The sequence below is a fragment of the Cynocephalus volans genome, chromosome 8 (genome assembly GCF_027409185.1).
Source record: "Cynocephalus volans isolate mCynVol1 chromosome 8, mCynVol1.pri, whole genome shotgun sequence".
Taxonomy (NCBI): Eukaryota; Metazoa; Chordata; class Mammalia; order Dermoptera; family Cynocephalidae; genus Cynocephalus; species Cynocephalus volans.
In genome coordinates this window covers 144882717-144908752 of record NC_084467.1, presented here as the reverse complement: position 1 = coordinate 144908752, position 26036 = coordinate 144882717, and the positions used below count along the sequence as shown (strand labels likewise).

The following is a 26036-nucleotide window of genomic DNA, read 5'->3' as shown; positions in this document are numbered from 1 at the left end:
AGTGAAATAAAGACTATTTATTATCCTGAGTGATATGAAGTCATTAATACCTTGTTACTGCTTAGGAAGCCCTTCTCAAGAATTAAATTAAGACCTTATGTCCTAAAGCATCCAGTGTATGTAATTATTCACTTCTTTCCTATACTTCTACAATGGTACTATGTACCATTCTTTTCAGTATTGAAAAAAAATGGAATTTTTTCAATTCACAGAACCTGGTTTGAGAAAGACTGATATTGTGAGATATGTGATATGCCTCTTCAGTGAGCATGGAAGAATATATAACACAACACTAGGAAAGGTTACCATTATTTGGCATTGTAGAAGGAGAAATATGGTTGCCATTTAGTTAACATTCTAATTGTAATATCAAGAAATCCAAACATAAAGTTTCTCAATTATTTTTCCACACACGTTATGTATGTTTCATTTCTTAAATATTTGAACATATACACATATATACACATCATTATTTCATTTGAGTTTATAGCTAAATGATTCCAATGTATATTAAATGCAGAATCTTTTTTTTTTTACTACTCTATAGCCATTTGAAGGTAATTTGTGATTTAAAATTATGAGAAAGTTTTCTGAAGTCTAGCATTTTCAGGAATTGATAGTGATTCTTAGCAATGTTGGCTAGTGGAATGCAACCAGATACTTATTTTCTAACAATTAGATCACAATAAAATATATTTAGCAGCCAGCCTATATAAACACAATGTAGTGTTCATTGAGTCATAAAAGTATTTAGGATTTTATGCTATCATAGGGTGATCATTCTTAGGAATAATAGTACAGATGTATTGATCTGCTAGGCAGTCAAGATTTTAACTTAATAAACTTTCATTCACCACATACTTAACTGAGTGCTACTCCTTTTTAGAGGCAGTTCTGAATAAATCAGTTTTGAGGGGTTTTCTTTTACATTTCTCCAGGTTTACATTAACTCAAAATAATATAAACTTACTTTTCAAAATGTATATTGTTTTAGATGTTTAGAATTATTTTGTTTCCTTGGAAATCTTTTTTTCTTTTTTTTTTTTTCCTATCTTAGCTTCTACTGCTAAACCATCTAATGAAATTTTGAAAGAGGCAGACACGGATGTACAAGTTTGTCCTAACTATTCTATACCTCAGAAAACAGATTCCTATTTTAATCCCAAAATGAAACTAAATCGGTAAGATAAATTGAAAATAGGGTTATGGGATGTTTCAAATAATTACAAATGTAACTTCTCTTAACCTTTATGTGCTAATATATTAAAACTTAAAACTAGGTACAGAATGAAAGTCATCTATTTTAACATTTTGTCAGAATGATTGTTTCTTTTTTGCCACCAAACCAGTTTCTTTATCAGAGATGAAAATAGGCGTAACTTTGTATAATTATTGAACAGGCTTTCGTGGGCAAGTTTTATTTATAAATAAATAAGTAAGTAAATGCCTGTTAATAGAACCCAATTAGATTCATAGTTTAACATCACAAAGTTTTAGTTCTTGTACTATTAAATTGGGAATATATTATTAGCTCTCTTTTCATAATAGTTTGTACAGTAACTGGAAACCCCAGTTCTCACTATTCTTAAATAAAGTCTAGAACGATAAAGCCATGGTAGAGTAAAATTATTTCAGATTATCTCTTCCTTCTAGGCAGCTAATATTCTGTACATTGGCTGCTTTGGCTGAGGAACGAAAACCTTTGGAATGTCTAGATGCTTTTGGAGCTACTGGTAAGTAAGGACTCTTTTTTGAAACCCCATTTTATTTATCAGATTTGTACAGTATCTTTTCTTAGAAAATTTATATGAATAACCAGCAGAATATTTTGATGTAAAAAAAAATTGATTCAAGGTGAAATTATTTTTATTTTTTTATTGTTTAAAAATTTCAAATATATACAAAAGTTAAAAATATAATAAATGAATCCCTGTGTATTCATCACCCACTTCCAAAATTATCAACTCATGCTCAGTCTTACTTTATCTATATCCCCATACCTCATACCCTAGTCCCTCTATTCTATTAATTTGAAACAAATCACGGATATATCATTTCATCTGTAAATATTTCAGTTGGATTGCTAAAAGATTAGGACTTAAAAAATAAAACCACACTACCATTATCACACTTAAAAATATTAAGAATGATTCTTTAATATCAACTAAAAAATCAAGATATGCCCAATTATCTCATAATATTTTTAAAAATTCAAATCAAAATCCAAACAAAGACTACCAATTTATTGTTTGATATGTCTCTTAAGTCTCTTTTTAGTTCATGTTCCCTTCTGTCATTCTGTGTGTGTGTGCATGTGTGCGTGGTAATTATTTGTTGACGTAACAGGTTGTTTGACATGTATAGTTTTCCAGAGGCTAGATTTTTGCTGATTGTACCACCAAGGCTTATATAACATGTTCCTCTCTTTTCTGTATTTTTGTAAATTGGTAGTTTGATCAGATTCAGATAGGTTTTTTGTTTTGGGGTTTTTTTTGCAAGAATACTTACTGCAGTTGGGAAGCACCTGGTATCTCATCATCATTTTTTTGTGTGTTGTGATGATCATTGCCTAGTCTTTAGGCGATGAAGTAAGGTGAAATTTTAAAGATTTAGAACATTTTTCCCAAAAGAACTCAACAGTAGAGGAAAGATAATAGAAACAGTAGAAAATTTCTAAAACTCCACTTGTACCCAGTCCAAGCCTTTTTTTGTAAAGATTATAGGAGTGTACTCTTGGGAGGCTTGTACTAAAAGGGTGAAAGAATGAGTTAACTCTCCTTAGTAAATTCCTCTCCTCAGGGAAAAGTAGCAGTTAAAAGCATGGACTGTGGAGCCACACTGCCTGGGTTCAAGTACTAGCTTCATCACATGCTAGCTGTATGACCAGAGGAAATTACACCTTGTGCCTCAATTTGCTCCTCTGAACAAGGGGCAGGGGGGGAACACTAGTATCCATCTTACTGTCATGTGATGATTTAAGGAAATTAATACATGTAAAGTAATTAATACATGTTAAGTACCTGACAAATAACAAATTCTGTACAAGTATTAGGTACCATCATTGTATTATTACTATTATTATCATCATCATTAGTAATGCCTCAGTGTCAATATGGTAAAGATGATGAGGTGATGCTTCTAAGGTGATGATCTCTGAGCCACTTAGAATTGAAATTTGGATCTTTTTTTTACTATTCTTTTTCCCTTCACTGTCCCCACATTGACTCAGCTATGACGTCTGTTCTAATTTTTCTTTTTTAATATAACTCACATTTCTTTTCCATTCCATATCCAGCAATTTAATGATTTAATGGCAAGTTTATTGCAGTAGTCTCTAACTGGTACCTTTGCTTCCAGTCATTTCTCTTCTCTCCAATTTATGTTGCATGCTACTTTACCAACCAGTCTTTCCTTTGAAGCACTATATTGATAGTTACTTCTCAATCAGAAAAAGTCGTGCATCTTTTTTCCCTAGAGTCCAGTCTTCTCAGGCTGCAATTTAATATCCTTCATAATCTGATCCCAACCTGCTTTTCCAAATTTATTTCCCAGTGTTTTCCCTCATACACCATTTTTCTTTACTCTTTTTTAAAATCTGAAATCACTAAAATTAATGTCTAAGGAAGATCTTTTCAGCCTTTTCTTTTTAATGTGCCTTTGTAAACATACTTATATTGGTTTGTAGCAATCATTTTGCATGTTTTGCTGTCCCTAAGATGAGGATCTTAGAACTTACCTCACATGCTTGTTGTGAGAATATGAAAAAAAAAAAATGTCTACAGTCCATAACATAGAGTAGATATCGATTTTTTCCATTTATGAGGTACATGTATATAGGAGATTGTCAATATTTCTCATACATAGGGGATTTTCTAATCCATATCATCTCAGCTGTATCACCATCTCCCATTTTGTAAATGAGTATCCTTTATGACTCTAATCTAGTAGGTGTGGAAAGCCTGTTAGAAGGGGCTTTCATAGTGCAAATTCTTCTTGATCATTTGCTGACATATACAGAGTTGTTCTTTTTAATTCACAATGGTTCTGTTGGGTAGTGTTTGAAAAGTGTTGGTCTAGAAAAGTTGTTTTTTGTATTTTGATGCATGAAGGTAAACTTGAGCACAAGGAGATCTGACTTCCCGTTCTCCCATCAAGTGGAGTAACACCACTCTTATTCATATTGTATACTGGGTTTCTCTTTAAGATTTTATTTCCAAAATAAAAAATGTATTCCATTGTAAGAAAAAGAAAGCAACAAACAGCAACCACCTGTTCCACAAAATAAAAAACATACATAGAGATTTTCTTTGAACAAGCATGATAAAAAGTCTTATAAGAAGTATTAATGAAAATTTGTTAGACATTTTTATGGTAACTTTTTTTGAGAAGCTTTGTAGTGAGAAAGTAGCACTCTTTACAATAGCCAAGAGTTGGAACCAGCCCAAATGTCCATCATCAGATGAGTGGATACGGAAAATGTGGTACATCTACACAATGGAATACTACTCAGCTATAAAAACGAATGAAATACTGCCATTTGCAACAACATGGATGGATCTAGAGAATTATATTAAGTGAAACAAGTCAGGCACAGAAAGAGAAATACCACATGTTCTCACTTATTGGTGGGAGCTAAAAATTAATATATAAATTCACACACACACACACACACACAAAAACGGGGGGGGGGAGAAGATATAACAACCACAACTACTTGAAGTTGATACGACAAGCAAACAGAAAGGACATTGTTGGGGGGGAGGGGGGAGGGAAAAGGGAGGGAGGTTTTGGTGATGGGGAGCAATAATCAGCCACAATGTATATCGACAAAATAAAACTTAAAAAAAAAATCAAGAAAAGCCAAAAAAAAAAAAAAAAAGAAAAGAAAATATTAAGATTTTGAAACAACTTTTTTGTTATAAAATTATATTTTTTATTTTACTGTTTTTATTCTTTATTACAATTTAAAAACTCATTTTACACAGCATTGTAAATGTAATTCTACACAATAGTATGTTTAAAAATGCTTAAAATGGCAATCCTCATGTTATATATGTTTTACTACAATAATGGCAATCCTCATGTTATATATGTTTTACTACAATAAAAAAAAAAGGAAGTAAATAAATAAATAAACACATTTTCCTCCCTTTTTCTCCTAAGGGATCATGGGATTGCAATGGGCAAAACATCTTGGAAATGCAGTCAAAGTTACAATTAACGACTTGAATGAAAACTCTGTGACATTGATTCAGGAAAACTGCCATTTAAACAAATTGAAAGTCATGGTGGACGGTAAGGAAATGGAAGAGAGTGATAATATTCTCAAAGAAGGAGAAGAAAACCTTGGTAATATTAAGGTGACCAAAATGGATGCCAATGTACTGATGCATTTGAGATCTTTTGATTTCATGTAAGTGAAAAAGATTTGCTGTGTCACTTTCTAAACTTATCTGGAATTTAGGGGGGATTAAAAATTAAGATAATTTGTTATTTATTTAAATTAATACAGCTTTTTGACAGGGGTTTAAGATATACAATAAGAAAATTTTCTAGCATTTGAAATAAATTGCCTGAGCATGACACTTTTCCTCTAAGCCTGATTTATTTTTACATGGCTAATGTATCATATAATCATTTTAATTACTTACTTTAAAAAACAGAATTATGTATTTTAAAATAGATTTGCAAAGTGCTTTTGAATCCATGGAATTTTATCATTAGAAATAATTAGAGTGGTATAATTTTGGTTACTAATATGAATTTAACTATTATATTTTTTCTGATTTAGACACCTAGACCCTTTCGGAACATCAGTGAACTATCTAGATTCTGCATTCAGAAATATAAGAAACCTTGGCATAGTGTCAGTGACTTCTACAGATATCAGTTCTTTATATGCCAAGGCACAACATGTTGCCCGGCGTCACTACGGATGTAACATTGTCCGAACTGAATATTACAAGGAACTAGCAGCCAGAATTGTTGTAGCTGCAGTGGCAAGGTACCAAATTGCCAACAGTGTACCTAGTATGTTTTGATATATGATAAAAAGAGATAGTAGTGCTTATCTTATTTTTCAAAATAGGCATGAAGTATAATTTCTGTATTCCTTATCTATAAACTTGATTTTTTAAATCTTATGTTGTATCTGTTAGAATTTTATTTAAAAGCTTATGTCTGAAGTATTCTATTTATTCTCCAACTTGAAATGTTATTAAAATTATTTTAAATGTTATTAAAATAAAGTAATAAGAAAGAAGATTAAAGTGAAAGTTAATTTCAAATCAGTTTATTTCAGTAACATAGCATAGATAAGGGATAGCAACATAAAAAGCAAAAATTGTTTTTAGATTTAGAAACATTTATCTTATATCCATTTCATATTACCTTCTTTATATAGTTTGAACAAAATGATTGATTGTAAACGTTATTCTGCAAAACGATTTTACTTACAAAACAAGAAGTTCTCTCTGTTTCTCACCAGGATTTCTAAACAGTTGAAAAAAAGAAGACTTTTTGAGTACCTATTATATGCAGAATATTATGCTAGAAGAGTAATATAATATAAATGGAAATTGAGAGTATAGATCATAGATAATCAGTCAGCTCACTCACTAGCCTGAACACTAGTTTTATAGCATTTGGACTGAAATTCTACCTCAGCATAAATACAGATTATTAGACTTCATAGACCTTCAGGGTTATTCCTAATTAACTGAAAACTCTGAAGCTCAGTTTGCATGTGCCAGGGACCTACTGCACATACATAAAAATATTTATAATGTAACATCAACAAATTCAAATTAATATGTATGAACTAAATTTAGTATATGACTGCAGAGGGATATGACTACCTACATGGTATATCTGGCAGAACTTAATCCAAAAAAGTCTGTAAAAATTAATGGTGGAAAGGACTTTGACTATTTATTTTTCACTAAATATTCAGCAACTAGCATATAAAAACATACATTGTTTGGAAGAAGCTTTTATTAAAAAAAAAAAACATAAAAAGGAAGAAAAGTGGTGGTAATGACAAGAAACAAAGCGACACTGAAAACCAGAGAATATGGTCCTATTGAAAGGATATCATAAAGAAAAATGTCTGGAGACTGAAGACTGTGCCAGGGATCCTTTATTTTCTGTATTTCAATTTGTGTAAAAGTTACTGTAATGGTCTTTTAAAAGCACTGCTACTGAGAATTACATTTTCCTTGATTTTCCATAACCTACCCATCATAGTTTACTGTCTAGGTTAGTATTGTCAATATAATGCCAATTAGAAGAAAATAATAAGCCCCCAAAATAACTTTTAAAAATTTTTTATAGAGCTGCAGCCCGATGCAACAAAGGCATAGAAGTACTGTTTGCAGTGGCTCTGGAACATTTTGTGTTGGTAGTTGTGAGAGTTTTGAGGGGACCTACTTCAGCAGATGAAACAGCCAAGAAGATTCAGTACCTGATCCATTGTCAGTGGTGTGAAGAGAGAATTTTTCAGAAGGATGGTAATATGGTGGAAGGTAAATTCAGAAGTTCCTCTTGACAGAATATTATGTTTAATTTATCTATATGCCTCCAATGAATAAGCCTTTATCACATCCCTAATTGTACATATTGTTGTCCTTTGATTTTAAATATTACAGTGCTAACTTTGTAATTTCCTATACGGGATTTCCTTTCATCAACAGACAAGACATTCGTGTGAGTTTATTAAAGTTATTTACTCATGCTGTATAATTTATGCTGTCTAGCCCTGCCCTCTATTGAAACATCTAGAAATAACTTAGTTTCCATTGTCAACTAATTTTAGGACCATAAATCAGATTACTTCTTTGGGCTGTTACAAATTATTAATTTTATAAAAATAATATTCATGTTTCTAGCTGAATAGAAAAGTCATCAGTATAAAATTCATTCAATAAACATTTATTGAGCCTCTACTATATGCCAGGCCTGGGGATACAAGGAAAAAGTAGTGCTCATGCCCTCATAAAGCTGTTTCTGTTTGCTTTGCTGGGACATAGAAGTTGTTGCCCATTGTTTTCTATTAGATTCTTGGTGTTTTTTATTATGAAGTTTTAAGAATTTTTTATAGATTAGTGTTTAGCCCTTGTTATGTGAGTTGCAAATATTTTTTCTCATTTTCTTACTTCTATTTGCAATTTTTTTTTAATCTTCATGAAGTTTTTTCTTGTTGCTACTGTAAAGTTAACCAAACTTTTATGCACTCTTGATTTTTTCCCTATAGTTTGAAAGAACTTCCCTATTCCTAGGTTATTCAAGGTAGGTTATGAATAAAACCTCTTCACTGATTTGAATAAAACCTCTTCACTGATTTAGAATACCTTTATTATTTTATACTAAAGTTCCACATGTATTTGAGTTTGTTTCTGGATTTTCTGTTCTGTTCCAGTGGCTGGAAATCTATTCATAAACCTGTACCCCACTATTTTGGTTACAAAGACTTTTTAGTGTTGTTTAATGTCTGTTAAGGCAGTCCCTCAGAGCTCTTTGTTTTCAGAGTGTTCCTGTTATCGGATCTTTTTTTTTTAATCCTTAATAAAAAAGTAAATAAATAACCTAGTTTGGAATTTTATTTTGGTCACGTTAAATTAGGGAGTATAGATACTGTGATCTTGAAGCTTCCTGCGAACATAGTATGCTTTTTGTTTGTTCAGGTACATTAGTGCAGTGTTAATTGACAGTAGTAATGGAGGGAATCCTGTCATGTTTCTTATTTTAGTCCCATGTAGTGCTTTCTGATTTAAGCATGATATTGGCTTTTCATCTGAGATACCTCTAATTTATCTTGTTAAGGAAGTATCCTTCATTTCCACTTTTATTGTATTTCATGAAGATGTTAAATTTTGTCATATGCATTTTCAGCATCTGTGGAGATGATTATATGGTTTTTCTCTTTAGCTCTATTAATTTGATGAATTATAATAAAATTTCCCAATATTGAACCATCCTGGATTTCCAAAAATAAGCTACTATCTCAGGAAGTATTCTCTTAATATGTTACTGGATTCTATTTGCTAATTTCTTAAGGATTTTTTGTTTCAATATTCATAAATGAGATGGTATTTAATTTTACTTTTTAGCATAATTTTAGTTGGAATTTGATATCTATTTACACTCCCTTCAAAAATAATTTGGGGGCCGAGCCCGTGGCGCACTCGGGAGAGTGCGGCGCTGGGAACGCGGCGACGCTCCCGCCGCGGGTTCGGATCCTATATAGGAATGGCCGGTGCACTCACTGGCTGAGTGCCGGTCACGAAAAAGACAAAAAAAAAAAAAATAATAATAATAATAATAATAATAATAATAATAATTTGGAACTTTTTACTTTTTTTCAGTTCTTGGGAACAGTTTAGTGTTGGAATTATTTGTTCCTTAAAGTTTAGCAATATTACGTACCATTTCTGTTTTATTTATATGGGATTGAGCTAAGTAGTGTCTAGTGATTCCTTTCAATTTTTTTATTTCTGTGGTTATATTCCCCTTATGTATTTTTTATTTTTTCATATTCTTTCTGCCTTTTTTTTTTTTTTATGTAAGATACTGGTTCATGTACTTCATTGTTATTGTTTGTTTATATCTTTCTTAATGTTTAACTTTTATAGTAGTGAATATGCATATATTTCTGTAATTTGGATTTATCGATTTTAAGTAATATACTTTGTTTTTTTTTTTTTGTTTTTTTTTTTAAATATTCATTTTCTGCTGTTTATTTTTTTATATTTATTTATTTTTATTTTTTTTATTTTTAAAGATGACCGGTAAGGGGATCTTAACCCTTGACTTGGTGTTGTCAGCACCACACTCAGCCAATGAGCGAACCGGCCATCCGTATATGGGATCCGAACCCGGGGCCTTGGTGTTATCAGCACCGCACTCTACCGAGTGAGCCACGGCCGGCCCTAAGTAATATACTTTGGCTCCTTGATATCACAAATGAGATAATTAGCCTCCCATTTTCTGTTTTTCCCATTCTAATTTTTGTTTGTTATACCATTTCTATGTTATAAGAGTATGTAACATTTACATCCTATTTTGCCAATATAATCTGTACATTAAATATATTCAGTGCTCATCATCAGTCTTTTTGCCATAATTTCTCTAATCTTCTCTTAGTTGGCTAAATCTAACTTTCTGAACTTCCTCAATAGGGCTCAGGGGAAAAATACAGTTGGCCCTCCATATCTGTGGGTTCCACATCTATGGATTCTACCCACCATGAATCGAAAATATTAGAGAAAAATTAAAAATAAAAAAAAATACTGATAGAAAAACAATGCAGTATAACAACTATTTACATAACTATTTACACAAGTATTGATGGGGGGTCTTCAAAAAGTTCATGGAAAGATTCGTATTATCTCTTAATTTCACTTTCCATGAACTTTTTGAAGTTCCCACATATATTGTCTTAGGTACTGTAAGTAATCTAGAGATTGATTTAAAGTATGGGAGGATGTATGTAGGCTATATGCAAATACTATGCCATTTTACATTATATAAGGAACTTGAGCATCCTCAGGTTTTGGTATTTGCAGGAGTCCTAGAAGCAGTCCCCCATGGATACCAAAGGACAACTGTACTCCTTGGTTTCTTTCATGTTTAAACCTTTTCTTTGCATGTTTAAGCATGTTAATAGCCTCTATACTTAAACAGTTTAAAGAGTTTCTTTGAGTACCTTGTAGATGTTCTTATATTGTCTTCTATTACTGAGTATTATTGTAACTTTTCCTTATATGTAACATGATCATTTTGCCTAGATGCCCAAAAGAAATCTTTATTTTTTAAATCTAGTAACTTTACTAAGGTATATGTTTTTAGGGTCAATTTTCATAGATCCTGGTGCACACATTCAACATGTAGTTTCAAATCTTTTATTTCAGGGAAGTTTTCTTAAATATTTATTTAATTTTGATATTTGTCTTACGTTTATATTAATATGCCTATGTTAGATCTCCTTAGTCTGTCTTCTTTAACTATCATTTTATCTCTCAAAATATGCATATAAATTTATAATTGTTATATTTTCCTCATGTATTGGCCCTTTTATTGTTATGAAGTGTCCCTGTTTATCTCTAGTGATATTTTGTCTAAAAGTCTATATTATCTGATGTTAACACTTACAGTGGTGACTATTTGCAAATTTTTTTTTTTTTGCATAATATATTTTTTCTCATATTTTACTTTCAGTCTGTAGGTATCTTGTTGGCTTTTGCTTTTTTATCCAGTCTGATAATTTCTGACTTTTGATGAGGGTGTTAGACCATTCACATTTAATGTAATTATTGAAATGCTTGGCTTTGTGTCAGCCATTTTGCTGTTTTTTAAATGTATGTTTCGTATTGTTTTTGTTCTTTTTTATTAAAGAAATCTTTTTAGTTTGTCATTTTAATTAACTCCTCTGTTGATTTTTCAGCTATATATTTTTCATTTGTCTTCCTGAAGATTTTTCTAGGGATTACAATATATACTTTTAACTTAGTATCTTGATCTACTTCAGTTGATACTGACTTAAGTCTGGCAAAATCTAGCAACTTTGCTCCAATACAATTCTATTTTTCTTTCCCCTTCCTATGCTATTATTGTCATATATTAAATACATCTACATAAACCCAACTCTACAATGCAGTATTTATTTTTTAAAATAATCTTATGATTTTCAAAGAAATTAACACAAGGAAAGAGAAAATACACACATACCTACACATATATACTCTTGTTATAGTTACCAACATAATTTTCTTATCAGTGCTCTTTATTCCTTCCTTTGGATTCAAGTTACTCTCTGTATCATTTCCTTTCAGCTTAGAACTTCCTTTAATATTTCTTATAGAGCAGATTTGCTATGACTCATTGCCCCAGTTTTTGTTTATCTAGGAATGTCTTTATTTTACCTTCTTTTTGGAAGGATAGTTTTGCTGGATGTAGAATTATTACTTGACAGCTTTTTTTCTTTCAGCACTTTGACATCATTCCATTGCCAACTGGCCTCCATTGCTTCTGATAAGATATGAGCCATTGATTAAATTATTGTTCCCTTGTGCTTGATAAGCTGTTTTTCTCTTACTGCTTTCAAGATATTCTCTTTGTGGTTTTCAGCAGTTTGATTATGATGTATCTTAGAGTGGGTCACTTTGTATTTTTCATATCTGGTACTCATTGAATTTCTTGGATCTGTAGATAGATGTTTTTCATCAAATTTGGGGCACTATCTTGCTTCTCCAACCTAAGCCCATTCGCATCACTTCAAACTGTGGGTAAATATTTCTGTTATCCACTAATCAGGGATTAAAGGAATAATATAATCAGCTGTTTCAAATACAGTTTTCTAACCAATCCCTTTAACAGTTGCCCTAGAGCCACTCTGGTTGTATTCATCTTTGCCATTTAGGTTCAAGTAACCCCTACAGCTATTTCTGTTTTTAGAAGCTGTTCTCTTCTGTGTGCTTTCCCTCTGGTAGTGTGAGCTCTCAACTTTCAGCTTTCAGAAAATACTGAACAATTTCGGGTGTGTGATGATTCACCTTATTTTCTAGCACTTATTAGGAATTATTCATAAAAATATCATTTCTATCAAGTCTAAAGATTTGGAATAAGAAGAGCAGCCAGTTTTAAATGCTCAGTTCACTATCCTAATCTTGTTTTTAAGGTAACAGAATCAGAAGAATAATAGAACTCACTATGGCTTTTTAAAATATAAAGTCTCATAAATATATTTGGTGAGACTTTAGAACATTTTGGTCCTCCTGAATAACTAAGAAATTGGTTTACTGACCTATGGTTTCCTTTTTATTTTTTCTTTGTTCAATTTTCCTTCATGTAAGAAATAATAGATATCCAGTATTTAAAAGGTTATCTATCATCAGCTATGTGAATTTCACCTCAATTAAAAAAAAAAAAAAGAATATGAGAAGAATACTCAACTTCACTTCATACCCCAGTACTGATGTTGTTCTTGCTTTTAAAATTATGAGTCATTCTGGCTGGTTGGCTCAGTTGGTTGATAACACCAAGATCAAGGGTTTGGATCCCCTTACCAGCCAGCTGCCAAAAAACAAAAAAACCCCAAAACCAAAACCAAAAACAACAAAAAAATTGAGACAATTCTTTCTTACATTGAATTTTTTTATCCTTTCATCTATCACCATGTTGTTTTACAATATCAGCAAGTAACTAAACTCAAATACACACTTTCCAAATTTGATCCTGAATCTATAAAAATCTAACATATTTCTATGTCCATCAGAAGTCCTTTATGTTACTTTATAATTTTGGACTCTGTTACTACCATAGTTTATGTTGTCATTGTTGTTTTAAATCAAATATTTTAAAGAATTCTTGACCTGATAAGTATTGACTACAAAGCAATATAATTTGTTTTTGCATTTTCCTTGCAATCATACAGAAAGTATAGAGTATAAATGAGTATGTCCTTCAAAGAAGTCATCTCATTCAGAATTTTTATCAATTTTAAATACATAGTTTATAAAGTCAAATTGTTCCATAAATCTTTCTAATAAAATAATGATTCCTGCCCTAGTTAAAATAACCAGTTAAAATCTCACAGCTGTTTCTTCAAATGTTTACATTTATATTGCTAAACAGCGTGTTTATACTTCTTCTAACTTCCTTCCATGGAAGAAGAGTATTTGGCCTCTAAAACCAATCCAGTAACATGCATGCTGTTCTCTCCATTTTCGGTTAAATCATTATTCATTGTTTACATTTTTACAAGTGTGTATTGTTTACAGATTTATATTAGTTATCTATTGCTGTGTAACAAATTACATCAAAACTTAATGGCTTAAAACAACATTTTTTATCTCATAGTTTCTGTGAGTCAAGAATTTAGGCATGGCTTAGCTGGGTTCACTAGCTCAGGGTCTTCCACAAGGCCACAAATGAAGGTGTTGGCCAGTGCTGTGATCATCTCAAGACCTGACTAAAGAAGGATCTGCTTTTAGGCCCACTCATGTGGATTTTGGCAGGATTCAGGTCCAGGTCCTTGTAGGTTTTTAGACTAAAGACTTCAGCCTCTTGCTGGCCATTCCAGAAGTGCCCTCAGTTTCTCGTCATGTAGACCTCATACATCAGTTCACAACATGATAGTTTGCTTCATCAGAAGGAGCAAGCAAGAAGAACCAAAAAGAAAAAGAGTGCAAGCAAGACAGAAGAGATCTTTTGTAGCCTGATCCCAGAAGTAATACGCCATCATTTTTTGCCATATTCCAGTCATTAGAAATGTTTCTAGATCTAATACACACTTAGGGGGAGGGAATTATACAAGGGTATGAATATCAGGAGACAGGGATCATTGCTGCTCATCTTAGAAGGCTGCTACAACACAGATGAACCGTATATTATACTATAATAATGGTTCATTTCTTATATAACTCTTTGGTAACTCTGAGATTAATAATTACTATGCTTTTTTGTTAGCTTTTTAAAAATAATCCATCCCTAAAGTCTTTGCTATAATTTCAGTGCTCCTTGAAGTATGGTTAAGCACATCATGTAATTTTGGGTTTCCAAATTCAGACCTCTGGAAACAGTCCTCCTATTTTAGTTTGGGTTTTTGTTTTCTAGATCTGCTCTAAGCTGCTGAGGGCTTCCTTTTTTTTGAAACATAATTGACTGTATATATCTGTGGGTTATTACCGCACTGAATATCAATAACTGTGTGCAATATGTAATGCTCAAATCAAGATAATTAGTATATTCAACATTAAATAATGTAATCATTTTTTGTGCAAGGGCTTCCTTTTAACCATCATTCTAGATATTTTCTTTGGTTTTTCTCTTTGTGATAAGTCTCATATCTTGGATTCTATGTATTTTTCCATTTTCTTTCTTTACTTCCTCATTTTGAGTTAACACTATTTCCTGTAGCTTCCTAAGAAGGATTACAGGCTACTTACAGAATTCTAGTTTGGAAGTTGTTTTTCCTCAAAATGTCCATTGTCTTCTAGCCTCCAGTGAAAAGTTTGCTGCTGTTCTCATGTCTAGCCCTGTGTATTTTCTTCATCTCCTAATACTCTTAAGATATCTCTTCTTTACCCAATATTCTGATATAATTTTGTGATAATATGTATATGAATTTATCTTTTTAAATTAATTGTGTTGGATAATCTCAGAGTTCTTTTAAATCAGAAACCTGAGTTTTTCATCTCTAAGAAATTTTTTTGTAGTATTTCTTCAACAGTTTTCTCCTCTCAAATTATATCTGTTCTCTCTTCCAGGAACTCATTTTAGTTATATTGGATTTTTTAGGTTAATCCTCTACTTTAAAAAAAAAAAAATCTCTACTATTCATTTCTTTGATATTTAATTCTACTTTATGGGATAATTCCTTTATTTTTATTTTTCAACTCTCCTGTTGAATTCTGTCATATTTTGTTTATTTCTAACAGTTATTTTATATTTTCTCATTGCTCCTTTTTTAATAATGTCCAATTCTGGTTTTAGGGATGCAAAATTTAATCATACCTCACTGAGAATCGATTATAGTTGGGTATATTTCATATTTGTGGGAGGATAGGGTTTTTGTATGTCTATTTTTGTGTTGTTGCTGTTATTTTCTTGTTTCATTCTTCTGTTTTCAAACTGTTCTTCTGTTTTGTAATTTTGTTCTCTGTCATGGTAGATCTCAAATGGCTGGTGGTCGTTGGTTGTCCACATTGAAAAGTTGGAAGGGCTTGGGTCAGGGCTTATAAATTGATGAATTCTACTGTAATGAGAAAGCACCATTCTGCTTTTATACCAGGAGAACCCCAAATGCCAACAAATATATATAGGTCTTTTTTTGTTGGATTGGAAAGTATATCCAGAGAGGAATTGACCAATCTTCTGTCAGGTTTCAGAGAGCCACATCAGGGACAGAGACTGGAAGATCTTACCATTTGTGCAGATTTTTACTTAATCCTCTGTTTTCTTACATCTCCTTACTATCAGCTGCAACTCAAACCCCTAGTCCCAGATCCTGAATGGTTCAGCCTCACCAAAGATTAACTTTGTTCTGGGGGATGGGGAAGACACAGAGGCTTGATTGTGGGTATTAGAGAAGAAAATCTGGGAGTCTTAATTGAACCCTTAGGATTTTTTAACCAGGCCTCTTTTTTAAAAAAAAAATATCACCCTATACTTATCTTCACAAACAATCAAGACCTTCAGTTCTCAGGCCTTTCCAGGGTCCCATAATACCAGTGGGCTTGCTGTTTTGTTGGATGCTTGTCAATCCGTTGCAGACTTGGGCTTTAGCTTTCTCTGGCCTGCTAAATCAGTTATCTCATTGTGTATCTGATTCCTGCTTGTAAAATTTTATTATCACCTCTCATCTTTTTTATCTCCTCTCCCATTTTATTTTTTATTCTTTTGGTTTGATTTTTTTTCTTTACTGTCATTTTAATGAACCTTTAAGAGACAGCAGAGATAAAGTGTGTGTTTAATACATTGCATTTAAATAGAAGTCTCAGAATATTTTTAAATTCTTCATCTGAAATTGCTTTCATAGTTTATATACCAACGACATGGATATACTAATTTCTTTCTTCTTTACCCCTTAATTTTTTGCTACCAGTAACTTGAAATAATAGCCCTGGCCCCTCAAGAGAGGAAATTTGCTAAAGCTTACCCAGATCATAGAAATCCTAGCTAAGGGACTTGGAAAAGACATAGGTTTGTATGATGGGAATATTTTGCAAAATGCATCAAGATACAAACTAATATAAATTCATTTGTGTGCTGTTTGCCTGTGGTAAGTGGGTGTAACTGACAGAACTGCACGTGTAAATCACCATTCTAAATTGGATTATGATTGCCTATAAAGTGTTTGTGGTTTAGCTATTTAATGATTCAAGAGAAGACTTCTTGAGTATACTAATGTTAGAGGAACATAGTTCTCAACAAAGCTAACGTCAGTGACACCCTTCCATTAAGGCTTAGAGTTAAATACCAAAAAGTAGACACAGGAACAGTGGGGGACGCTCTTAAGTAAATCTAAAATGAGATCTCACTCAGTTGGTTAGAGCACAGTGCTGGTAACACCAAGGTCCAGGGTTCAATTCCTGTACCAGCCAGCTATCAAAAAAAGAAGAAAAAATTCATTGAATAACAGAGTGATATCAGTAAACAGGAAGAAGGTATGTCTGTGTCTCTACAACCATAATCCTAGGTTCTGAATATGCTCAGGACTGTTTGATGAGATCAGGCTATTCCAAGGAAGTGAATGATCAACACAGGAAGGGCCTGGACTGGGGAAAGTTAGTTGGAGAGCTTCTGATTTAAAAATGACTATTCTAGGTTTTGAGTGAATTTAAAAGTCCTACAGTAGAATGTTGTCCCATTTTGGAAACTAAGAATAGTGCTAATATCTCCCCAATTTTCTTGTGATTATATCAGGCCTCTCATTGCTCTTACAACCAAATTAGATTTTTCTAGCTTACATTTTAGGGGCTGAATATGAATCAGATACAGGGAATATAACTCATTTTCTACCCAATTGCAGAAAAGTGAACTTAGGAGCAATGTGTATATTTAGATTGGGATGTTGGTTATATGGGTGTATACATTTGTCAAAACTCATCAACCTTTTCATATAAAATGTATACATTTTATTGCATATACTTTATACTCCAGTCAGTTAATTTTAAAATATGGATGTCTTGTGGACTTTACAAGACTTTCTCTTTTTCGTATTATTTCATATAGTATAGCACTAAAAGCTAGTGTGAGTTATGTCTCTAATAAGCCATTTGACATGGATTTCCATAATCTCCCTTAAGCTTTAATCCTCTGATCAGTATAATAGAGATCTTAACAGTACCTACTTCAGAGAGTTGTAAAGACTAAAATTTTTAAATACATATGAAATACTTAGCATAATACCTGGCACATAGTAGATCCTCAGGATATATGAGAGTACTTCAAAAAAGTTTGTGGAATGGGCCGAGCCCGTGGCGCACCCGGTAGAGTGCTGCGCTGAGAGCGCAGCAACGCTCCCGCTGCGGGTTCGGATCCTATATAGGACTGGCCGGTGCACTCACTGGCTGAGTGCCGGTCACGAAAAAGACAAAAAAAAAAAAAAGTTTGTGGAAAATTGAAATATGATACATATCTTTCCATGAGCTTTTTTTTTCTTTTTCTTTTACATCTCTGTTTTGTTTCATTGTTCTTTTTTTTTTTTTTTTTTTTTTTTTTGTGGCTGGCTGGTACAGGAATCTGAACCTGTGGCCTGGGTGTTATAAGGCTGGGCTCTAACCAGCGGAGCTAACCAGACAGCCCTCCATGAAATTTTTGAAGTACCCTCATAGTAGCTGCAAATTATTATTAATATAGCAGTCACTACTATTTACATTAGTCATTTCTCCTTTGATTTCTCTTTTTATTCTTTTACAGAAAACCCATATAGACAACTTCCCTGTAACTGTCATGGAAGCATGCCTGGAAAGACAGCAATTGAACTTGGACCTCTCTGGTATGGGCCTAAGCATAATAACATATTCAAAGTTGATTTATTTGTTGACTTATTTATTGCCAACTTTTAATTATTTGTGGTAAAAGACAAGCAAATTTAGATTCAATTTTTTTAAGTCTAGGCAAATAATTATGATTCCTTTCCCCCTATGAACCCGAGGTATTTTTCTGTTTTCAGATTTTTCTCTGCTGTTATTCTCCCTAGCTTGTGACAGAGCTAAGAGGCAGCAGGTGAAAGAGAAGCCTGGATGATCTGAAAACTAGATAATTTGTTTCTGATTATTAAGAGAGGCTTTTTTCAATTGATCATTGTAGAACTAGAGTGTGATTATAAAATGATCACAACAACATTTTATAGAAGAGCCAACTAGTGTGAATGGTCTTAGAGGAATTAGTTTTAAGTGAAAAGGACATCTAAAAGTGTCTCCCTTTGTTATGGGTGAAATTGGTTAGATGGGATGTTACTGCAAATATTTAATGCACGTGTACTTTGCACCATTGGTAACAACTTATTATGTTTTTAATGCCTTAATGTTAAATTATTTTTAATCAGAATCCTTAAACTTGTTTGTTACTAGAGATTCTTGTAGAAATTTGAGATTCCTAACAATATTGTGACAAGAATTATTGCAAATTTATTCCTCATTACTTTACAAGGTCAGGGTTTAGCCAAACTAAACCTAAAAATTGACCCAAATAGTAAATATGTTTATGCTGATGCCCATTATTTTATCCTTATCCCATGAAAATACTCTTAGATTAAGAATGGAATACTACTCAGCTATAAAAACGAATGAAATACTGCCATTTGCAACAACATGGATGGACCTTGAGAGAATTATATTAAGTGAAACAAGTCAGGCACAGAAAGAGAAATACCACATGTTCTCACTTATTGGTGGGAGCTAAAAATTAATATATAAACTCACACACACACACACACACACACACACAGACACACACACACACACGCACACAAACGGGGGGGGGGAAGAAGATATAACAACCACAATTATTTGACGTTGATATGACAAGCAAACAGAAAGGACATTGTTGGGGGGGAGGGGGGGAGGGAGAAGGGAGGGAGGTTTTGGTGATGGGGAGCAATAATCAGCCACAATGTATATCGACAAAATAAAATTTAAAAAAAAATAAAATAAAAAATAAAAAAAAAAAAAAAAAGAATGACCTAGCCAGCCTTACCTTCTAGTGTTCTTGTTTGCCTATATAATCTACTACATATTGATCTTATTCACTAATTTCAGAAATTAAGGTTGCTGGATCCAGAAGAATAATCTTCTAGCTCAACTTCCTCATTTTACAGATGAGGAAATTATGGCATAATGTTTTTAAGAGCTTGCTAAAACTAACCCCCAAAATTAGTTATTAGCACAGTCAAGGCAAGAACTTACATTTTCTAACTCCCAAGATGGAGTTCTAAATCATGCCTTATAATTTCCTCACTCACAGCCACTGTTCATGACTTTACTCTTGTCTAGAATACCTTTCCCCACGCCCCCACCCCCAATTTAAATTGTACTTCCTTTTTGAAGTCTCTCCTTAGTGCTTTAACCCAAAATAATCTCTAAAATCCCTTTACTATATCTTACATTTATCATTCATTTGACACTTTAAAATCATATATATTTGCCAACCCTAATAATAATAGCTACCATTCATTGAGGATATACTTTGTACTAGGCATCATACATATGTTATCTCATTTAATTACCATAACAACTCTGTGAGTTTTATTTTCCACCTTATAATGAGGAGTACAAGAAACAAAAGCAACAATTACTTACTCAAGATTACATAGCTAGTAAGTGGTGGAGCCAGGATTGGAATCCAGTTTTATCTGACTCAGATTTTCATATTTTGAAATTACCTGTGATTCCCAAATTAAATGGGAAATATATCAGATTTTTCCCTGGGCCATTTTTTAACTACCCCACTCCACCACCATATATATATACTGGAATTAAAATTTACTATTACCGACTGGAATGTGCACTGTGAAAACCTCTGCATTATACTATGCTCCTATCTAGATCCTACCTAGATTTACAGGCTTTTATAGCATCAACATCGTATTTCAGATTTTGGTATATATCCTCCACACACTATCCCGGGCACCCCATGAACCATAGTACTTATACCTTATGAGGGCTTAATAAATTCTTATTGATTTGATGTGAGTGAAATTTCTTCCATGAATAATCCTAGTTTAGAGAACTGACACAACAAAAGGAGTGGGCAAATAGAAATAAACAATTTTAAACTAAATTATAAATTCTTTTTGAATTTCAGTATTACTCTATCCCATAATTAATTATATATCTTAGTTGTGGTTAAATTATAGAGACTTATTTTTTTAAAGAAAATAAAGCATTTCTCAAACCCAATTCCCTATGCAAGCATTCTTTTCTTTGTCAGGTCAAGTTCCCTTTTCAATACTGGATTCCTCAAAAGAATGCTGTTTGAATCTCTACACCATGGTTTGGATGACATTCAGACCCTAATAAAGACGTTAATCTTTGAATCAGAGTGTACTTCTCAAAGTCAGTGTTCAGTTCGTGTACCTTCAAATCTCAACAAGCAAGGTGACTCATTGAAGAATAGTTTACTAGCTTACAAACTGGTTATCAAAGATACTGTATCTTTTTTATCTTTATTTTATGTTGTACTCAAAAGCATCATAGTTATAAATAGTGTGCTTTAAGTAAATACTCCCTAGTGAGTCTAATATTAATCTGGTTGGGGCCGGCCCCATTGCTCACTCGGGAGAGTGCGGCACTGGTAGAGCCTAGGCCACGGGTTCGGATCCTATATGGGTATGGCCGGTGTGATCACTGGCTGAGCGTGTTGCAGACCACACCGTGCCGAGGGTTGCGATCCCCTTACCGGTCTAAAAAGAGAAAAAAAATAATAATAATAATCTGGTTGTTAACTTTTTTTTTTAATTTCATAGTTTCTTTCAGGTTTATACTCAGGAGCCTGAAATGAATAGTGATTTTATTAACATAATCTCCCTTTTAAAATAAATTTTACTAGATTAAAAGAATTAAAAGTCTTTTGTTATTTTATTGCCCTATATCTGCTTTCTAGAAAGAGAAATTAGATAATTCTAGAAATGGTGTGGCCAAAAATTTTGGTAATGTTCATTGAGACACAGAAACTAGATTTACAGTTATCACTCAGTAAAGCTAAGTTTTCTCCTTAGTATAAATAGGCTTTTGTAGTCTCATCTGGCTGTTGATATAGGATAAATCATTAAACACCCTAGCATTCTCATAAGTAATTAGAAGATATTACTATTATATGCTGTTATAGGGGGTTAAAGAAATATAATTCTTGTAGCCTGTTTTGGCCACAGAATCTCTTATATATTCATAAAAACAGTGTGAATAGAATTTTAGAAACTTTAACTTTGAATTGTTGCTTAATGTCATTCTTTAAAATACTTTGTTTTCCCATTTGTCTTTACTCTAGAAGAAAATGGTGTATTTACTAAAACCACAGATGATACCACAACAGATAATTACATTGCACAAGGTATGTATGTATATGTGTGTGTATACATGTATGTATGTATGTATCAACACAAAAAGGCAGATAGCAGAAGGGTAGGAAGAGAAGAGATAGCCTTGGTAGCCTACTTAAAAATGCATTTTCATAATTGTATATTGAGAACAAAACTGTAGTAAAACTTGCTTATAAACGTTCACACAGTTCAAAATTTCTACTAGTTTGTACTTTGTTCTCATCTCTATTGTGTGGTGTTCCCTTTGAAAGAAATATAAGATCTTGAAGAACCATGTGAACCAAAATAAGATTAAATTACATATGATAATTTCATAGAGTTAAGATTAAATTTTATTCTCATTCTTTTAAAATTGTTTATTAGTATATGATGTATAGCAATTTTATTTTATTAACCAGAAAACCCTATTCTCTAGTCATAAGAATTTATTATATCTTTATTGTAGTTTAATATGTGTATTTACTTTAAAATAGTTGTATTAGACATTGCAAATTTATGTCAAAAGGGTGTTGAGTTAAAATGTCTGTGCCTTAATGTCTAAGGCTTTGTTTTACTTTTTAAAGGACAATTTTAGATTCTAATTGTGTTTTGAATACAAGTAAAAAGAAGAATATAGACAGTGTTAAGGTTGAAAGAGCAGTGGCCTATAAATATAAGCTGTAATTTTGTATTAGTTGTTGCAACAGTTTAGTGTTGAACTTCAAAGACAAGAAAACTTAAACTCCTGTTAATAATATATGGTTTAGTAATTACTGCATGCTCTTTCCAACAATCATGTTCATCTGGCATCTTCAACTAATTTTCTGACTTTTAAAACACTTAATATATTCTACTTAATTTTTCAGTTGGAGGATGAAAAAGCATTGTTATATCCTGTAAAGAGCATTAGATTTAAGAGCACTATTCTACTGCATTGTGCTGTTAGTTGTATAATCTCAGCCCAATCCCTCACTTTCAGCAGAATTGTCTTAAGTTTTTTTTTAGAATAAGGTAAAACATAAATAAACTTTAAAAATATTTAAAATCTCTGAGCCTTTCTGTTATATAAATTAAGGAAATTAGACTAATTTCTATGGACTCTTCTATAACTCTGAAATTATATGATTATTCTAAGACTGGTCTATCAACACACAAAATCTTCCATGATAGAAAATACAAGGCAAAAAAATTCATATATTGCTGATGATAGTCACTATTAAAGTATGTCAGATTTTTTTTGTCTCAGACTTTCCTAAACCTTATTCTAAATCTGGGTATATATCCTTACACAAAGTGCCTTGCTAGGTGTCATGTGAGGTTATAATCAAATTTTAATTAATCCGATTTAATGGAAAGGTCCCAAGTGGTCACTTTTGTTTTTTGTTTTTATGTAAAGAGGCAACAATTCAACAATAATTTATATTTATCTTTGAATGTAATAAAATTTGGCCATAACATCAATATGTAAATAATCAAGGGTTGAATAGTGCTGGATATCTCAATTATTTTTTTTTTATGATTTTTGGAAGGATACACTGCTAGAATCTTGCTAGCCTCTTTTCATTTAAAATGGAAAGATTAGCTACTATAGTGCGAAGTATGCAATGAGATCATACATTGCACTTTTATCAGTTTTTGTGTCCAAACTGTTGACACTTTTTTGTTGTTTTTCTTTATTTTGTTTCAGTGAAGACCTACAATGTATCCGATAATAGGCATTCAGTAGAGAGTACAGGTATAAAAATGAAAGACATTGTCCGCAGGAACCTAGAATATAATTTGGAGAGAAAGAACTTAACACACATAAAAGACCTACATACATGAAACAAAAAAGAAAAATATGACAGAACGTAATCAAGGTCTGAGTAGTGTAGTACTGACAATAATGAACTCTAAGAAGTGATTGGCCCAGAATTCATAAATGGTTTCCTACAGGATTTGGAAATAGAGTTGAGGCTTGAAGTTGAAGAAGGCAGAAAGGAAGTTCCGATTCAGCAAACAGTTATATATTAAAATTACAAAAGTGACAAAAACAGTGAAAATGTCTAGAATAAATTATTATAAGAATTAAGATTGGATAAGTTGAAATGGTGTTTCAGAAGATTTAGACTTGAGACAGTATATAATTATGAAAGTATTTGGCTTGTGGTATTCCAGGGAATGCTAACTTTGTGTGTGTGTATATATGTATGTTTCAGGAAAGAGAAAAAATAATGAAATGATTACAAATTTAGCCAAGAAGCAAAAGACTGATGTCAGTACTGAACATCCTCCCTTTTATTACAACGTCCACAGACACAGCATTAAAGGAATGAATATGCCAAAGTAAGACAGCTAGTGAATGGCAAAGTGTATATTCTGTTTTAATAACATTGTGATTTAAATAAAAATACAAGAAACTAATGATTGTTTTTCTTTTCCTTGTAGGTTAAAGAAATTTTTGTGCTATCTTTCTCAAGCAGGCTTCCGAGTAAGCCGAACTCACTTTGACCCAATGGGTGTTCGTACAGATGCACCTCTGGTGCAGTTTAAATCTATCCTCTTAAAGTACAGCACCCCCACCTACACTGGAGGACAGTCAGAGGGCCATGTTCAGTCGGCACCCGAAGATATAGTAGCTGATACAGTAGGGTTGAAATGTCAGTGAATGACGAAGCAGAAGCTAGTGGCTGCAGAAGATGGTAAATGTAAAGAAGAGTTTATTCTCAGGTGTCTGTATAGATAGCCTAATAGTTCTGTATACCGACTGTAGTTCTTTTTCTATTTCTTCAATTGAGTGGTGTAAAAATAAAAAAACAGTGCTGTTTTCATTCAGAAAATTAGCAGTTTCTACCTTAACTGGTTTGGGAGCTTTGCTTTCCAAGTTTTTCTTATTTTAAAGAAAACTTAAAAAAATTTTTAATGGAAATATTTCATATGAAGCCAAGTTTCTGACTGAGATCACTCTACTGTTTAATAATTTGGAAAATTTTCACATGTAAAGTGTTTGGAACTCTATGTATGGTATGGAAGCCATTCTTCACTATTCCTGATCACATCTCTACTTAAACTGATTCATGATGTTATGTTTTTCTTCTAGGAGTGTACAAGATGAAGGGAAAGCCTTTCACATACTACAACGACCCTGAATAGAATAGGAAGAACGTGTTCACCCAGGCCACTAATGTATTTCACAATTACAAAGTTAAAATATGTTCTCCTTTTTAAGAAATCATACTTCTCCCCAAATTGATCTTTTAATTAACTACTAGCTTTTAGGAAATTAAACACTTGCCTGAGGTAGAAATACATTTTTTTTTTTTTTACTAGTTTAAGTTTAGATGACTAAACTACAGAGGAAGATTTTGTCAAAGTAAATTGAGACCATTGTTCTAATATAATTTGTTCACAGGCACTGAAATCCTGAAGAGATTTTGTTATAAATTAAACAGGTTGGGTGATTTCTAGTGCCTTGGTTAATGCACGTACAATATTCATTCTCTTAGTTGTGCTACCTCTCAAGTAAAATTTGTCACCTTATGAAGGATTTTTTGGTTTGGGGATTGGTTTTTCTGTTTGGTTTTGTTTTTTGTGGGGAGTGGGAGGGTTGTATGTGTGTGTGTGGGTGTTTGTGGAAATTTTTTGTTTAAGTTGCCCAGGCTAACCTAACTATAAAAATTAGGTAATAAAAAAATCTTGTTTCCATTAATAAATATCATTCTTGCTTCATTTGAATATAAGATTTCAGATGAAAGGATTTGGTATAAAAGTTAAGTTTTTGTCTCAAGGATTAATCCATATTTACCCTAAAATATTTATTACGGGAAGTAACCTTTTACAGCCATTAAGCTTGGGGGAGGGATTGGTTATGACTGATTAAATATACTCCATAAGAAAAAAAAGCACTCCCATGACATATACAAAAAATCTAGGGGGTGGGAAGTTTAGATGAACATAGAATATTAATTTAGCAGAAATAAAAGAAAATCTTTGCTTTATTATAGCATAACTCCAAAAAGTTTTTTTCCTTTCTCCAATT

At 32.4% G+C, this 26036-nt stretch overlaps 1 protein-coding gene across 2 annotated transcripts in view; it reads left to right on the top strand.

Annotated features, from left to right (window-relative positions):
* Positions 1–25710, top strand: part of TRMT1L (tRNA methyltransferase 1 like) — a 37671-nt gene extending 11961 nt beyond the window's left edge. The window contains exons 6-16 of one of the 2 annotated variants that reach the window (XM_063104682.1): positions 1058–1181; positions 1654–1733; positions 5164–5413; positions 5792–6004; positions 7333–7523; positions 18418–18496; positions 20932–21098; positions 21988–22050; positions 24217–24343; positions 24446–24699; positions 25098–25710. In XM_063104682.1, the coding sequence (XP_062960752.1) occupies positions 1058–1181; positions 1654–1733; positions 5164–5413; positions 5792–6004; positions 7333–7523; positions 18418–18496; positions 20932–21098; positions 21988–22050; positions 24217–24343; positions 24446–24665 (1514 nt within the window). In that variant the 3' untranslated portion in view covers positions 24666–24699; positions 25098–25710. Of the gene's footprint in view, positions 1–1057; positions 1182–1653; positions 1734–5163; positions 5414–5791; positions 6005–7332; positions 7524–18417; positions 18497–20931; positions 21099–21987; positions 22051–24216; positions 24344–24445 lie in introns of both variants that reach the window. The other variant, XM_063104681.1, reaches the window with a different exon arrangement.
* The last annotated feature ends 326 nt before the right edge of the window (positions 25711–26036 follow it).